At 41.8% G+C, this 17,545-nt stretch overlaps 1 protein-coding gene across 1 annotated transcript in view; it reads left to right on the forward strand.

The window, feature by feature from the left end:
• The window catches only part of LOC103114973 (dual 3',5'-cyclic-AMP and -GMP phosphodiesterase 11A), a gene marked incomplete at its 5' end in the record, with an annotated part of 40,979 nt that extends 23,638 nt beyond the window's left edge, over positions 1 to 17,341 (forward strand). Inside the window, 3 exons of the mRNA XM_060184150.1 lie at positions 4,733 to 4,796; positions 14,179 to 14,253; positions 17,177 to 17,341. Coding sequence (XP_060040133.1) covers positions 4,733 to 4,796; positions 14,179 to 14,253; positions 17,177 to 17,341 — 304 coding nt within the window. The remainder of the gene's footprint in view (positions 1 to 4,732; positions 4,797 to 14,178; positions 14,254 to 17,176) is intronic.
• Positions 17,342 to 17,545: the final 204 nt, after the last annotated feature.

The following is a 17,545-nucleotide window of genomic DNA, read 5'->3' on the forward strand; positions in this document are numbered from 1 at the left end:
AGAGAGAGAGAGAGCTGTAGTGCTGTTTCACCACTCCTAAAGCTTTCCCCCTGCAGTAGAGACCAGAGAGCGAGAGAGAGAGAGAGAGAGAGAGAGCTGTAGTGCTGTTTCACCGCTCCTAAAGCTTCCCCCTGCAGTAGAGACCAGAGAGCGAGAGAGAGAGAGAGAGAGAGAGCTGTAGTGCTGTTTCACCGCTCCTAAAGCTTTCCCCCTGCAGTAGAGACCAGAGAGCGAGAGAGAGAGAGAGAGAGAGAGAGAGCTGTAGTGCTGTTTCACCGCTCCTAAAGCTTCCCCCTGCAGTAGAGACCAGAGAGAGAGAGAGAGAGAGAGCTGTAGTGCTGTTTCACCGCTCCTAAAGCTTTCCCCCTGCAGTAGAGACCAGAGAGAGAGAGAGCTGTAGTGCTGTTTCACCACTCCTAAAGCTTCCCCCTGCAGTAGAGACCAGAGAGAGAGAGAGAGAGAGAGAGAGCTGTAGTGCTGTTTCACCACTCCTAAAGCTTCCCCCTGCAGTAGAGATCAGAGAGAGAGAGAGAGAGAGAGAGCTGTAGTGCTGTTTCACCACTCCTGAAGCTTTCCCCTGCAGTAGAGACCAGAGAGAGAGAGCGAGAGAGAGAGCTGTAGTGCTGTTTCACCACTCCTAAAGCTTCCCCCTGCAGTAGAGACCAGAGGTCTCATTGAGCCCAGGCCTTTGCGCATCATAACGCGTCATTGTCCGGCTCCTCCGTCCAGGCTTGACCTTTTTTCCCCACCAGGGATATCATTGGGGCTTTAGGAATCCAGGGCAACTGGTGGCCATTCTTCCTGTTGTTGTTGTTGTTGTTTGTCTTTTGTTGTTGTTTTCTTTCTATTTTATTTTTACTTGACAGAGAAATTAAGAGGGAAGGGGAAATTAAAAAAAAATGTTTAAGGGGGAGGAGAGGGAAAGGTATATACCTGCAGAAGTGCTTCACTGCTCGTGAAGTGCCCCCCACAGGTGAGGAGCTGGGCTCAAACCCAGATCCTTGCACTTGGTGATGTGTGTGCTTAGCCCGGTGCGCCACCACCCATGCACCTCCACCACCACCACTTCCCCTGTTTTTGTTTTCTCCTCTCTCAATGCTATATTTCACTTACACTCCTTTTATCTTCGGTAAACTTGTATCTTTTTTTTTTTTTTAATTTTTAGGGCATACCTGGTAGAGTGCTAAGTTAGTTCAAACCCCAACCCCTTACCTGCAGAAGAGAAGCTTCATGAGTGGTGGAGCAGTGCCTTTCCCCTTCTCTCTCTCTCTGACTCTCAGCCTCTGTTAATAAATGACTGCTGGGAATGATGGAGTCTGCAGACACTGCGCCCAGCAATAACCCTCGTGGCAAAAAAAAAAAGAAAAAAGAAAGAAAGAAATGGTACAAGGTGGTTAGATCCTAACCATGTACATGGGGGAGATGGAGGCCCCTGGGGAGCATTGTCTTAGGGAACTTTAAACAGTAATACAATCCCCTAGAAATCAGTCTGCTTTTTGGCATCTCCAAGTGTTAGCTACCTAAATAATGTCAGTGGTAAGATAATCCTCTCTGGGAAAAATGTTGTGTTGGTATAGTTTCTAAGCAATTGACGAAGTTACTACTGAGTTTCCAAACAAATGATATGAAATATTTCAATTTCAAACATAAAACAGAGGGAGATACGACACGATTGCAATTGACTAAGGCAGCAGGTAAGTCAGTCATTCTTCACCTAGCATTCATAGCTGCCAATAAAATTGTGTACGTAAATTTAAGGAATAAGTCCATACTAGTTGAACTATTTTTTACTTTGTGCTAGCTCCTCAAATCAGAATCTATATAGTGTGACTTCCATTTCAACTTAGGAAAGTATTAAAATAGGCTAATACTCATCTTGTTTTGACTCTAAGGATGAAGAAATGGGTTGGGTCAGATGGCTGCATCAAATCTTACCTAGCGAAAGACTAAGGCTCTTTTAATTTGCTTTTGTCAGCTGTTGATTTTACTGGTGACACTGCTGTGACTCTTCTGCTTTTAAAGTTGACATCATAGGAAGCACACGCAAATGTTTGGCAGCTGCATAGAGCTGCAGATCTGATCCTGTGGATCACAAAATGCATTCCCTTCGCTGCTGTAACTCGTCGCTGCATTTGTTTTGTTGTTGTGCATGTTCCGACCACCCTGTTTGTCTTCATTGTAATTTTACAATATTTCCAAGTAAAGCGTCAGTGGTGATAGCTTCTTAGCAATTCCTATTATACTCAGACTTCAGTCATTTTTAAATGTATTTAATTTCCTAAATTTTAGACTTGATAGCTGTTATTTCCTAATATGTTGGTTACCAGAACACCCAAATTTGCCTAATTGCTTGTGATAGGTATTAGAAAAGTCCTGATTAAATTACAATTTAGTTACTTTAAAAAAAAAAAAAGAAATGATATGAAAGCTTCAACTTAGCACTTTACTTGTACCTGTGTCATGCATGTAGGTTAATTCCAGGAACATCCATTTATCTGGTCAGCCTCTGATAGGTGAATGCAGTACGTTCTTCCTCGAGTAGATTCCCAAAAGTTCAGGAAAGCATCTTTTATACTTGCTCTGGGTATAGATTAAGTCTCTAGCCCTGTTGAATGTTATTCACATTCCTGCTTTTAAACAGTCTGTTCAGAGTAAACAACAGTAACACAGCAATGATTGAAATGAAGAAATACTACTTATTTTAAGTTTGTTCTTTTATTTAGCAATTTGGGGTTTGTTTTTTTTTAGTTTATTTATGTGTTTAATAATTAAAAGAGAATGCAAAGCAAAACAAATAAAGCAGAATGCAGCCTGCAAGGTATATTTTTGTTTGATAAGTACAAAATTCACCTTATACATAAAATATTTTACTGTGTTCAAAGAATGTATTTTCAGAAGTAGAATTTATTCCCTTTTAAGTTGCTAATTACTTTAAACCTAAAAACTACTGTAGACATAATTTTGACATCTAGAGGAGTGATAGGATAAAAGCGATCAGATAATTGAAGAGCACACATCCCAGCTGAGGAGAGAACTATCGTCCCTTCCTAAATCCTGATCATTCTTTCCTTCCATTGCCCTGAGCAGATTGACACCACTTAGCAATAAATTAGACTAGAATTATGTGAATCTCAAAACTAACACAGGGGCTACAAGCTCCTTCCCTATGCTCTTACTCTAGAAAAGATCTTCCCCACTCTTGCAGTCTTGGTCTAAAAAGAAATAGATGTCTTTTGAAAAGATGCTCTTGGTCTAAAAACAGATAAAATTGTTAGTTTGTCTCCACCAGTTTTCTATTTGTAAATTCCTCCCCGTCTTTGCCTTACAAACACTGCCCTTCTTTGTTTGAATGTGGTTTGTGTAAGCAGAGACTCCTGAATCCTCAACTCTCCTTAGTGCTGTTTCTTAATCTCACCTTGCTTCTATTTACCTCTCTGTGGAATAGGAATAACCCGCTCTGAGGACTGTGACGAGTTATTGAGATAGAATCAGTAGATAATTGGTAAGGCTTTGAGTACAGAGGCCGGCTTACAGTGAGCACTCAAGAGACCTTGTTATACAAGATTACATATAAAAAATAGACCCAGTCTCTCCATTATGCAAGCATAGCCCGAGGCTTTGGGGATTCCATGCTGCCAGATTCTGGAGAGATAGCTGCCGATGCTGGTGTGCCTGGTTGTGCTTTGAATGACTTATTGTTATCTGCTGCTCCCCCTTGTTCCCTGGAGGGGTGTCCGAGCCTGCACCAACCCGCCATCATCCATGCCTGCTCTACGATCTGGGAAGCAGACATGTTTCCAAGACATTCAAATCTGACAGGGTATAAAAGGTTAATACCTGACGTCGAACAACCCTCTGACCTTTAACAGCCCCCCCCCACCCCTTCTTCCAAAAGAAGGAATCAAAATATGCTTCCCTCACTCAGAACCTTCACCACAGACTGCTTGCTGTAGTACAAAGAAAGCAATTCTGCATGGCGCCTTGCTTCTGCCCCACCCCCGCCCCCTTCCTATCACATCAAACTAAGCCCCAGAGCCATCTGCATTGTGAATTTTTCTTGTTTTTATATTCATAGTTCAGTATGAATCCTAGTAAACCCAGTAGAAACCTGCCCCTCAAAAACTGGATTTGGATCTTCCCTGTGGTTTCTTCTGTGCCCATATTAATGAGGACTGTAGCTGGAGCTGTCTCTTCTTCAGAATGAGCATAAAGCATGGTGGTAGCTGAGCAGGAGATTGGAGTGAAAGTGTGGCTCTCTCAGTAAATCGTGCCTGTGTTGAGCAGATAAAAAGCCCCTCGTGCGGCATGCGTTTTTGCCTGTTTGGTAGAAGTTTTCCTCAGTGAGGAGTCGGCAAATAGATCCATCAGTTCTATACACACAGGAGATACTAATTTCACGTGCTGATAGTAGCAAATCAAAAGCATGTCCATTCCTAGTTATTTTCAGCAAAATGTGCTTTAGCTCAGGTGCAGGGGGAATCGTGCTTTGCTTTCCTTGACCTGCTGCAGACAAAACACAGGGGCCACCCAGGTGGATGAGAGCTCTTCCTCACTCAGCAGTGTGGTCACATAGAGAACGGCAAAAGCGAGTCTGTAAACTGAGCTCCCCTTGTTGAGGAAAAGATGTGAGTTGGCCTTATTCCCATTTTATTTATTTATGTATCTAGGACAGGTTTGTTTAGGAATGCAACAAAAGATTATTCAGGCTGTTGTGTTTGGTTCTGTTTTTCAGATCAATGTTAATGACAGCCTGTGACCTTGGAGCTGTGACCAAACCGTGGGAGATCTCGAGACAGGCAAGTGGTGATTAATGGCAGAGCTCAGCAGAAAGGGGACAGTATTCCCAGAGCCCTGGCTACCAGACTCTGAAACTCTAGTCAATTTGCATCAGTATTAGCATGGTGCAAAAAATAGCAAGAGGCTTAGGTGAGGCATAATGAATAGTTCGTCGCACAGTTTTTCTTCATCATGTTTTCACTGAGTAATAATATTGGGTTATCAGAAAAGTTGTGACATCGTTTTTGTGTTTCCTATGCAAAAATGTGGTACAATTTTTCTGACAACCCAATATTTCTGACCCTAAAACCTTTTTTTTTTTAATTTAAGAAAGGATTAATTAACAAAACCATAAGGTAGGAGGGGTACAACTCCACACAATTCCCAACACCCAATCTCCATATCCCACCCCCTCCCCTGATAGCTTTCCCATTCTCTATCCCTCTGGGAGCATGGACCCAGGGTCATTGAGGGTTGCAGAAGGTAGAAGGTCTGGCTTCTGTAATTGCTTCCCCGCTGAACATGGGCGTTGACTGGTCGGTCCATACTCCCAGTCTGCCTCTCTCTTTCCCTAGTAGGGTGGGTCTCTGGGGAAGCTGAGCTCCAGGACACATTGGTGGGGTCTTCAATCCAGGGAAGCCTGGCCGGTATCCTGGTGGCATCTGGAACCTGGTGACTGAAAAGAGAGTTAACATATGAAGCCAAACAAATTGTTGAGCAATCATGGACCCAAAGCTTGGAATAGTGGAGAGGAAGTGTTAGGGGGATACTCACTGCAAACTCTAGTGTACTTCTGCTTTCAGGTATATATTTTGCAGTAGTTTATGGATACGTGTGAACATAAGCTCTCTCTCACAGAAACTGGTGTATATCTAGCTTATGGGACTTTGTTAGAAAGTGAACCACCTGAGATAGAATTAGAGTGTACTATAAAAGGAAAGGTCTCACCCGAGTAATGAAGCTGAAGGGTTGTCATTCCACACGTGAAGTCTCTGGACACAGTCTGAGGTGAAGTATGTTGAGGTGGCAATCGTTGCGTTGGTTAGGTTGTGATAGGCAGATGCAATATTATTTGGTATGGATTGGGAGACGCATACGGGAAAGTGGGCCTTATCCAAGGGTTCCAGGACTGGGGGACTAAAACCTGTTAACAAAATCTTTAACACTGATGATTTCTCAAGGCAAGGCTTCCAAAAATTGCTTTTTTGAATAGGCAATCTTGTCTTAGCACAAAATTTAGGTTTGCACATCTGGAAAAAAAAAGTGTGAAAAAAATTAATTCTGTTTTTTTAAAAAAGAAACTAAAGGTCAAAAATCTCTTTAGCCAGAGTATGCATTTTCCAATTTAATTTCTACCAAAAAAGGAAAAAGATGTGCCCTTCTGTTTCCTGGTTTTGCTACCAAAAAGCAGCGGTCACAGAGGAAGGATTGCTTTGATTTCTGTGACTAGCGCCCTTAAGGCTGTCGGTCACTGACAGCATCTGGACGTTAAATCATGCTTTAAATTTTGTGAAGCTCCTACTCGGTACACTGTGGGGTCTGCTGTAGCAACTTGTCATCTTAAAACCCAATATTTTTTTTCCTCCAGGATTATCTCTGGGGTTTGGTGCCTCCACTACGAATCCACTGCTCCTGGAGGTCATTTTCCCCATTTTGTTGCCCCTGCTGTAGCCCTTATTGTTATTATTGCTGTGGTTGTTGTTGGATAGGACAGAGAGAAATGGAAAGAGGAGGGGAAGACTGAGAGGGGGAGAGAAAGACAGACACCTGCAGACCTGCTTCACTACTTTTCTTTTTTATTTTTATTTTATTTTTTTAATATTTATTTAATTTTTTTATTCCCTTTTGTTGCCCTTGTTTTATTGTTGCAGTTATTATTGTTGTTGTTGTTGTTGGATAGAAATGGAGAGAGGAGGGGAAGACAGAGAGGGGGAGAGAAAGACAGACACCTGCAGACTTGCTTCACCACCTGTGAAGCGACTCCCCTGCAGGTGGGGAGCCGGGGTTCGAACCGGGATCCTTGTGCCGGTCCTTGTGCTTTGCGCCACCTGCGCTTAACCCGCTGCACTACAGCCCGACTCCCCACTACTTTTCAAAGATAGACACCTGAGGTGGGGAGCCAGGGGTTCGAACCGGGATCCTTAAGCTGGTCCTTGCACTTCATGCCATATGCACTTAGCCCACTGTGCTACCTGACCCTCAAAACCCAATAATTTAATGGTTAGATAAAGTGCATTCAGCTAACAATGAATAGCTAGTATATTTGGTAAATAACACTACGTGAATGCTTTACATGTGTTCTCTCATTTAGTTTGTAAGGCCCCCATTGAGGCAAGTGCTAACTAGCTACATCATGGAAACCCAGGAACAACACATCCTAGTCTTTGGAAGGGAAAGGATTTTTGCAAATGTGATTAAATTAAGGTTCACCATTATCATCATCATCACCACTACCACTATCCTAGATTTTTGAAGTGGGCCCTAAACCCACTCAAAATGGGTTTAGGAGAGATTAAGGGAGTCTGCACATCCTGAAGAGGTACAGGTGATATGAAGACAAGACACATTGGAGTGATGGAATCACAAGCAAAAGGATGCTGGCAGCCACCGCAAACTGGACAAAGCAAAGAACAGATTCTCACCTGGAGTCTCGTCTCCTGAGGCTGCGCAGTGAATCAAAACCTGAAGTGCTGCTCAGAGATCTGATGTTGAGCCCCATATGTTCAGAGCTGAGAGAGGACAAATTCTTACTGTTGTAAACCATCAAGCTTGTGGCAATTTATGGCCACCCTGTGAAACAAGTGCAATTATTCCTATTTCACAGATGAGGAAAAAAAATTTTAAATAAGGCTTAGGAAAAGTAAGTAACCTGAGGTGACCAGTAGCTTCAGTAGGTGGTACACCTATATATATTCACATCTTAGCAGATTTTGCTTCAAAGCTTTCATTCTTAGCAGTGCATTATGCTTTCTTACACTGAGTACAAGAATCAATCAACATTTTCTTTAATGACTAGAAGTATTTTAGTAGAATAGGATGTGTTAACCCTGAACCCTAAATCTCAGTGTCTTAAGCCAGCAAATCACTCATGAACACAAGTATCCAGAGTGAGCTGACCCCTCTTGTCCTCATTTCAGAGTGAGGTTGAAGGGGCAGCCACTGATTCAGTAATTCCTGCAAAGACCCTGGAGTCTCACACTAGCAATTAAAAGCCTCAGCCCCAACCACTCATTGGTCAGAATTTGCCACAAGATCCTATTCAACCAGGAAGTATAATCCTCTTGTGTGCCTTGAAAGTAAACAACCAGAAACAGTCTTAGGAAGCCTACTATGATGGTTTTCTCTTTTATCCACCAAAACTGTAACTGATTCTACTTCTTATAGAAAAAAAAAGTATGGGGGGGCACAGTAGGCTAAGCGTGCATGAAGCACAAGGACCAGTGTAAGGATCCTGGTTCCAGCCCCCCAGCTCCCCACCTGCAGGGGAGGGTCACTTCACAAGCAATGAAGCAGGTCTGCAGGTGTCTTATCTTTCTCTCCCCTTTTCTGTCTTCCCCTCCTCTATTTCTCTCTATCCTATCCAACAACAACAACAGCAATAACAATAATAATAATAACAACAAGGGCAACAAAAATGGGGGGAAACTGGCCTCCAGAAGCAGTGGATTCATAGTGCAGACACCGAGCCCCAACAATAACCCTGGAGGCAAATAAATAAGTAAATAAGAAAAAAGTACACTTAGCCTCTCCCCAAGAGATAATTTAAATGTTCCATTAGCTATGGCACCATAAGTTCAGGAGACCTACATGATCTGTGCTGTTTTCTACATCCTATCTGAATGCAAATTAAATGTCTACACACATCCAAGATGCAGCATATAATATATAACTGAACCACAAAACTGTTGTTATAAGAGTCCCATTCAGAAATCACAGAGTTGGCAACATTTGGCTTAGTAGATCATAGCAATTCCAAAATCCTGCTGGGCATTCACTGCAGCCCTCTTTTCTGTGGGGAAGCCAAAATCTCTGGGAGGTGATTGCCCGTTTATCATTCTCAATGGCCTTTGCATCTACTCTAGAAAATTATGCCTTTTTCATAGTCTTCCTTGATTATGTCTGAAGGCCAAAAAGCTTCCTCAGTCTTCTTTTCACCTCATAAAAGTCAGAGGTTCGGGCTTTATTTTTACACTTCAAGTAGTCACAGGTTTGTGGTCTGGGCACAACCCTCTCATTTAGTCGATTTCTTATGTCTTCGATTCTAGTCATTTTCATTGAGCAAGAAGTATATTCCCCATCTTCTTGCATATGAAAATTTGTCTGCTGTATTTATTTGCTTTATTATCAGGTGCAAAGAAATACAACATATATCTCTATTTCTGTCTCTCTTATAACTTAACTCCTAGTATTAGAAGGACCAGTGGGAAAAAACGTTGCATAGTAATTTTTCTGGAGTCATCTAGTTCAATTAAAAGGGTATGTGGGGGCCAGGTGGTAGTGCATCTAGTTGAGCACACATGTTACAGTGCACAAGGACCTAGGTTCAAGCCCCTGGTCCCCACATGCAGTGGAGAAACTTGATGAGTGGTGAAGCAAAGCAGGTCTGCAGTTGTCTCTCTGTCTCTCTCCCTCTCTAGCACTACCTTCCCTCTCGATTTCTGGCCGTCTCTATACAATAAATAAAGAAAGATAATAATAAAAAAATGTTAAGGGTATTTTGTGTACCACCTAAATTATTTAGAACTTTTCACTGTAGTCATGCCTTTGGCTACCTTCTTGTTGCAAGGCTCAGTCTTGATTGGCGTTTGCCATTTAAAACATTCTCATTTTCCATTTTCATACTTCAGAGTTAAGAGTTAAGAAGCAGCTTTACCTTCCATTTCTACAAGACCTTGAATTTGTGACTTTTTCTATCCTGTTCTTGCCTGGTTATAAGCCTACTATCCCTTTCAGAGCTCACTCACAATAGGCAGCAAAACAGAAACAGGAGCAATCATTGCTAACATTTTGTTTTACAGTTTTCCTCAAGGCTGTGAGTTTATTGACTATATTATTTGTTTTAGTTCAGTGAGAACTGTACAAAGTATTTTGCCATTTGGTAATATGGACCATCATTCATTCTCAGTTTTATGCATGGTCCACAAGCTGATGTCACATTAAAAAGAAAAATCTTTAGTCTTTTTCTTTCTCCTCTACCCGCCTCCTCCTATACTTCTTTCTTATGCTCTCCTTTTTTCTTATAGTAGTACCTCATTTCCATATCATTTTGTGTTAATTTCTTTCTTGCTTATATCACAGCCACAGCATAGTCCAATAATTGTCAGTTTAACTATAAAGATCTCCTTCAATCGCTACTCTCCAAGTCAATTTTAATTTTCATTTTATTGTGACGTGTTTGAAGTTACATAAGGCAGGATAATTATGAGGAATGTGTGTTGTTAATAAGTTATTTCAGGGCCGGGTGGTGGCACACTGGGTTGAGCACACATGTTACAGTGCGTAAGGACCCAGGTTCAAGCCCCCAGTCCCCACCTTCAGGGGGAAATTGCAAGTGGTGAAGCGGTGTTGCAGGTATTTCTCTGTCTCTCTCTCCCTCTCCCCTTCTCTACTACCCTTTTTCCTCTTGATTTCTGGCTGTCTTTATCAAATAAATAAAAATAATAAAATAATTTCGAAAAGTTTATTTTTGCATCCCTGCTCACCCTTCACTTCCCCAGTGTTGAAAGGTCTCCCCTATACAGAGAACACTTCTGCCCACTGAGGGAAAGTGTCACGTCCAGTATGGTGTCTCTGATGGAGATGAGGAGTGGGACATGGGGTGGAGAGTGGGAGAGAGGGGCTGCGGAAAGGTGACTACAAAGGGGAAAAGGCGAGGTGTGATGCGCCAGGACCTTCAGAAACCCCAGTGAAATGCACATCAACAACTAGAAGAGAGACAGCCTATAGAATTGAAAGGAAAACATTTCTACATTAATCTTTTAGACCAAAGATCCCCAATGGCCACTTGTAGGTCATGTTCTTAGTCACTACTATAAATATCACTTTCTTTTTAATACTTGAAATTCTACTTCAATGTGTAGTTCTGCTGATAATGGTAAAAATTCAAGAATTCAGGGGGAAGAACACACAAAAACATTTCTGCTTTCCACATTTCCACTAAACTCTTGTAGCAACTCTGTTGATCTCATTTGTGTTTGCCTCCAAATTGAATAGGTTAAGACATTAACCTAGGGCCTATGTCTATTCATATTCAGCACAAGAGCCTGTGTAACCTCTGCTTCCCTGTCAGTTCGAGCTCACGTGCCATGGTCATATCTAGGAATATCCTAGGCTGCACTCATTTCAGGACCCGTCTTCCTGGAGTGGCAGAGTATGTTGACCCATCCACTCTCTGGAGAGAGGGGCAATTTCTACCACAGGTTTTTGTTTGTTTGTTTGTTTGTTTTTAATATTTATTCCCTTTTGTTGCCCTTGTTGTTTTCTATTGTTGTAGTTATTATTGTTGTCGTCGTTGTTGCATAGAACAGAGAGAAATGGAGAGAGGAGGGGAAGACAGAGGGGGAGAGAAAGATAGACACCTGCAAACCTGCTTCACCGCCTGTGAAGCGACTCCCCTGCAGGTGGGGAGCTGGGGGCTCGAACTGGGATCCTTCCGCCAGTCATTGCGCTTTGCGCCACCTGTGCTTAACCCACTGCGCTACTGCCCAACTCCTTAAGTTGTATACTTTTATCTTAGCTTGGTTCCACTTTTTATTTTTTTGGCTTCATAGCTCTGCATATATATATACATATACACATACACATATACATGGAGAAAGAGATGTGTGAAGAACAGGAAAGATATCACCCCAGTGCAGAGGGTACTGGGTAGAACCTGACCTGTGCACATGGCTAAGCAGCCCCCCACCCCCAGGTAAGCAGTTTTTCCAGTCCCCCTTAACGAGATTTTTATAAGTACCACATACTAACCTGTCACACAACTAGAAATTTTAATCAACTACAAGTCATAACCATTGATAATACTTAAAACAACAGACATCTGAGAGTAGCAAGTATGTAGTTACTCATAAATAAAGTAGTTCAGATTTTAAACAAGTTTAATAAGAATCTTGAGTACTTTTAAAAGTCTCAACAGCGTAAGACCAATTGGAACGGACTCAATTTTCTCCCCAGACTTGATTGACCTCTCTCTCTAATGTCTGCCACTGCCTTTGCCCTGACACTTGAGACATCTCACCTGTCTCTGGCCTCCATTTTAGGGAGATATGGTCCTGTCAGGGTCTGGCCTCATTTATCAGGCTTCTAGAACTCTCCCTTGGACTGCTCTAAATATCATGGCACCCCAAGGTGAGAGTTTTGCATAGCTCTGTAGCCCATGGAAAGCAAAGAAATTAAAATAAAATCCCGTCGTAGATCTTTCTAAACTGTTGTCAGGTATCTCCCAAGTTGCTTTCATAGTTCAATTTGTACCACTACTTTATTTGTACATAAAAAAAAACTCAGTCAGGAACATGAAGTGATTCCTGACTGATTTATTACTATTATTATTAAAGAAGGAAATTGAGATGTTGATCAGGCCCTGAGGGAATCACTGGGGAAACATGTTTGGAGTCAAGTTTGTGAAGAAGGAAAAGTAGAATAGATACCAGTTCAAAAAAATCTTAGAAAAGAAGTTATAAAAAGGAAGAACAACCAGGACAGTATATATTCCTTCAATCTAAACACTTAAGGTTTCAAATTAGTAAACTGATTGAATTTTAACACTGGCCTTAAATTGTTAATGCATTGCTAATAATAACTTTTTTAGAAAAATATTCAATCACCTATAATCTTAGACCAGGGAGTCCAGAAGTATATAAGATAATAGTTATTTGTAAATAGCATTAAATGGCATAAGTCATGGTAAGGTCTCCTATGGTACAGCAAATTCTGACCATGGGATTTTCTTTTCTTTTTTGCCTCCAGGGTTATCAGTGGGGCTCAGTGCCTGCACTATGAATCCATTGCTCCTGTGGCCATTTTTTTTTTTTAACTTTTTGGATAGGACGGAGAGAAAACGAGAAAAGAGGTGGAGATAAGAAAGCGAGAGAAAAATAGATACCTGCAGACCTGCTTCATCACTTGGGGCGACACCCACTCCCCATAGGTGGGGAGCTGGGGGCTCAAACTCATGAGCCTTCTGAGGGTCCTTGTGCTTCTCACTATGTGTGCTTAAGCCGGTGCGCCACTGCCCAGCTCCCACCATGGGATTTTCAAAGTAAACCAAGTTCCCAAATAACTTGATAGTAATAATAAAAACTTCTGTTTCTTTCTTAAACTCTAAGACTGCAAGGAGCCTTCCTCATTCTCTATAAAACCAAATTTCTCCCAGTCCGGGAACCTCTGGGGCTTTGCTCATTCTCCTTCACGCTTCTCTTGAGCCAGACCATTTGATGCTGCATCTGCTGATCTCAACCAAATCAGTGCAGCCAGGGCCACCCCGACATGTCTCACTTTGGAGGTGAAGCAGGTCTGCAGGTGTCTGTCTTTCTCTCCCCATCTCTGTCCTCCCCTCCTCTCTAAATTTCCATCTGTCCTATCCAACAACAACGACAATAATAACTACAATAAAACAACAAGGGCAACCAAAGGGAATAAATAAAATAAAATTATATCAGCAAAGAATCAACATCAAACCCAAAGCCCAAAGTTCTCTGAACTATTACTATGTATAATAGTAACAAAAGTTATTAAATTACTGCTTGCTTTATTTTTCTATGTAAAAATAATTCAGACTTGGAAGATGACAGCCTCATGCCATGTCCCGATCTGAAGGCTATGCTGTGAGAGGGCATGCAGAGATGGGTCCATAAGTACATGGCACAACTGTCCTAACTAAAGGCATGGCTTTACTGAGTAGGTTCTCTTCTTCTTCTAGCATTTGCCCTTCTTCCGTAGCCAGTCAACAGCATCAGGTTGAGCCTGATGTAAAGTTTTGAGACCTCCTTTAAATCTGGAGAGGTGGCAGTAGTTGACTATGTGGGTCATAGTCTGTCTGGAGCCGCAGGGGCAGTTCGGGTCGTCTCTGGCTCCCCAGCGATGGAACATAGCGGCGCACCGGCCATGGCCTGTTCGATAGCGATTGAGGAGGGCCCAATCATAACGTGCCAGGTCAAAGCCGGGTTGACGCTTGCAAGGGTCTGTGATGAGGTTCTCATCACAGAGAGTAGGTTCTCTAATACCTTCAAGCACAGAGAGTAGGTTCTCTAATACCTTCAAGCACAAAATATCAATATACTTTCTTATCAGTTTTTTTAAATGATTGTTTTGAAGGTAAGCACTGCACATATAAGCTAGAAGTAATTTCTGAGTCACATGATAGATCGAACACAATCATAAATCAAAATATTTATTATATTTCAGGTGGCTGAACTTGTCACCAGTGAGTTCTTTGAACAAGGAGATCGGGAAAGATCGGAACTCAAACTGACCCCTTCAGTAAGTCCTTTTTTTTCCTTTTTGCTTTATTGTCATGTATTTACCCTCTTCGATGACATTTTCAAAAATCACAACTAGTAAATGGCAAAGACTGAGAATATATTTAGGGAATCACTCCTGAAAGTTTTAAACTTGAATTAAATGCTAACCACTCATTCCCAGGTTTTGATTAAGACTGCTTGAACCACAGAACAAGCCTTTCCTCAACACTAAGTGGAGGAAATCAGCGCAAGGTCGACTGTGCAGAGTGGGACTGCAGCAGCTCCAAGCCTAGTGCCGGCATTGCATATATGATCAGTAGACACTCTGGAGTAGAAGTACTGACAGGGAGTCGGGCGGTAGCGCAGGAGGTTAAGCACATGGGGTGTAAAGTGCAAGGACCGGCATAAGGATCCAGGTTCGAACCCCCAGCTCCCCACCTGCAGGGGAGTCACTTCATAAGCGGTGAAACAGGTCTGCAGGTGTCTATCTTTCTCTCCCCTTCTCTGTCTTCCCCACCTCTCTCCATTTCTCTCTGTCCTATCCAACAACGATGACATCAATAACAACAACAATAACTACAACAACAAAAAAAAGGGCAACAAAAGGGAAAATAAATAAATATTTAAAAAAATTTTTAAATATATTGACAAAAGAGAGAAAGGCAAACTGTTCAGTCTTGAAGAGAAAAAGAAAAACAGCTGCTTTAAATAATAGGCATTTGATATTTGACGTCCTGATTTTTGAGCTTTCCAAAGCTCCCAAAGCAAATCCTCTTGAGTCTTCGTTCCATTCTTTGCTTGCAGAGTGAACATTTTCACCTGTGGAACCAGGTCCTGCTGGCTGAAATATGATGTGCATTGAATGAACCCGCTCAGTCTTTATCTGAGAATACTTACAGGTGACTCAGGCTGTTGCTGTTTCTTTCCACTTATCAGGCTATAAAAAAATAAGAATGCTCCCGGCACTGCCCTCCAGAGGAGGGCTGCCCCTTTACTCTGAACAAATGGTCTGACAGAATATGACCCAGCAGCTCTGAGAATGGCTGAGAGTATATCGAGTCAGACATAGCGCAGTGGATTCAGAGAGACCCAGAGAATGTGTCACTTATTTATTCTTTTTTGGTGATAACATCAAATTTGTTGGCATACATAGTCAGTTGTCCAGAGTGTCAGCCCAGACAGATTGAAATCGACTGAGTTTTGACCACTTGAAGGCATCAGGTTTTGAGACATTTTTCTTTTTTGATCACTTAAATACAATGGGAAGCAGCAGAACAACTTAACTTAAATAGTTTTTCATGTTTTAAATAAAAGCCCAGTCGTACTGCTTTTTTTCCCTTTTATTTGTTTCTTTTTTTAATTATTTATTTATTTCCATTTTGTTGCCTTTGGGTTTTTGTTGTTGTTGTTGTTATTGATGTCGTCGTAGTTGGATAGGACAGAGAGAAATGGAGAGAGGAGAGGAAGACAGAGAGGGAGAGAGAAAGAGAGACACCTGCAGACCTGCTTCACCTCTTGTGAAGTGACTCCCCTGCGGTGGGAGCCGAGGCTCGAACTGGGATCCTCACACCGGTCCTTGTGCTTTGTGCCACATGCGCTTAACCGGCTGCACTACCGCCCAACTCCCCTTTTATTTGTTTCTTATCTGTAAAAGATCTGAACATTAAATGGGTTTAAATGTTCACCAGTCATAAGAAACTATACACATGTGACAACCATCTTGTAAATCATGATTTCTTCCAGTAAAGAGACTTTGAAAACTCATCAATCATTTCAGTTTCCATAATAATATTTATATTTATAAACATAAATATAAATTATAAATATTATAAGTAACATTTATACTGTTTTCACATGATTTCTTTCTTTCTTTTTTTTTTTTTTTCTTTTTCCTCCTCCAGGGTTATTGCTGGGCTCGGTGCCTGCACCATGAATCCACCGCTCCTGGAGGCCATTTTTTCCCCCTTTTGTTGCCCTTGTTGTAGCTTCGTTGTGGTTATTATTATTGCCCTTGTTGACGCAATTCGTTGTTGGATAGGACAGAGAGAAACGGAGAGAGGAGGGGAAGACAGAGAAGGGGAGAGAAAGATAGACACCTGCAGACCTGCTTCACCGCCTGTGAAGCGACTCCCCTGCAGGTGGGGGCTCGAACCGGGATCCTTACGCTGGTCCCTGCGCTTTGCGCCACATGCGCTTAACCCACTGCGCCACCGCCCGACCCCCTTCACATGATGTCTTTATTCTTTTTTTGGTGATATCAAATTTGTTGGCATACATAGTTAATATATGAAATGAAATACATTCGAAGTTCTCTCAGTTACTTATCTATTTAAAACGAACAAACAAAAAAGACAACCACACACACAAACTTCCCCCACCCTTTGGTGGTGCACCTGGTTAAGCACAATGCTACAGTCCATCAGGATCTCTGTTCAATCCCACAGTCCCCACTTGCGGGGAAAAGCTTCACAAGTGGTGAAGCAGTGCTGCAGGTGTCTCTCTGTCTCTCTCCCTCACTATCTCCCCGCTCCCCTCTCAATTTCTCTGTCTCTATCCAAATTAATTAATTAATTAATTTTTTTAAAGAAAAACCTTTCCATATAAAAACTTTCAGAGGCATCTTCTGAAAAGTTAAAACATCTCTCCCTTGACTCAGAGGCAATCAGTAGCAGTGGCCTACATCTGAAGACAGATTTTTTTTTTTTTTTGGCCCCAGTGAGTTGCATGCTATAAAGTTCAACTAAATTTGCTTACAGATTTCATAAAAGTTGTGAAAGTATTTTACTTGTCTTCATAGATAAAGGAAAAAGGAAATTCATGTAATGATTGTGATTTGTGAAGTGTGCCATTGGTAAAAATTAGCTCATCATAATAAAGTGTTTGACGAAGTTCCTGTAAGATACTCCAGTGTAACAAAGGGGAGTTTTCTTCCTCTGTTGTAGGCTATTTTTGACCGGAACCGGAAAGATGAACTTCCTGGACTGCAGCTGGAGTGGATTGACAGCATCTGTATGCCTTTGTATCAGGTAATCATGACTTGGGAGCTCCCCATTGTCCTGACTGACCCAGAACAGAAGAGTGTCTCACTGTGCTTTAGGAAGCTCTAGTTTTAGGAAGTTAGTCCGGGTACCTATGTTGCCAAGAACTTCAAGTTGTTACTTATCTTTTCTGGAATTTTCAGCTCTTTCTTGGAAAAAGTAGGTACTAGGAGGCTTGAGCCCTGAGTTCTCTCCCCTGCCTCCTAAGACATAGTTACCATGAACCTCAACTCCAGCTATAAATTAGGGATATAGTATTTTATTTCAGTATTT

The sequence above is a fragment of the Erinaceus europaeus genome, unplaced genomic scaffold (assembly GCF_950295315.1).
Source record: "Erinaceus europaeus unplaced genomic scaffold, mEriEur2.1 scaffold_598, whole genome shotgun sequence".
Taxonomy (NCBI): Eukaryota; Metazoa; Chordata; class Mammalia; order Eulipotyphla; family Erinaceidae; genus Erinaceus; species Erinaceus europaeus.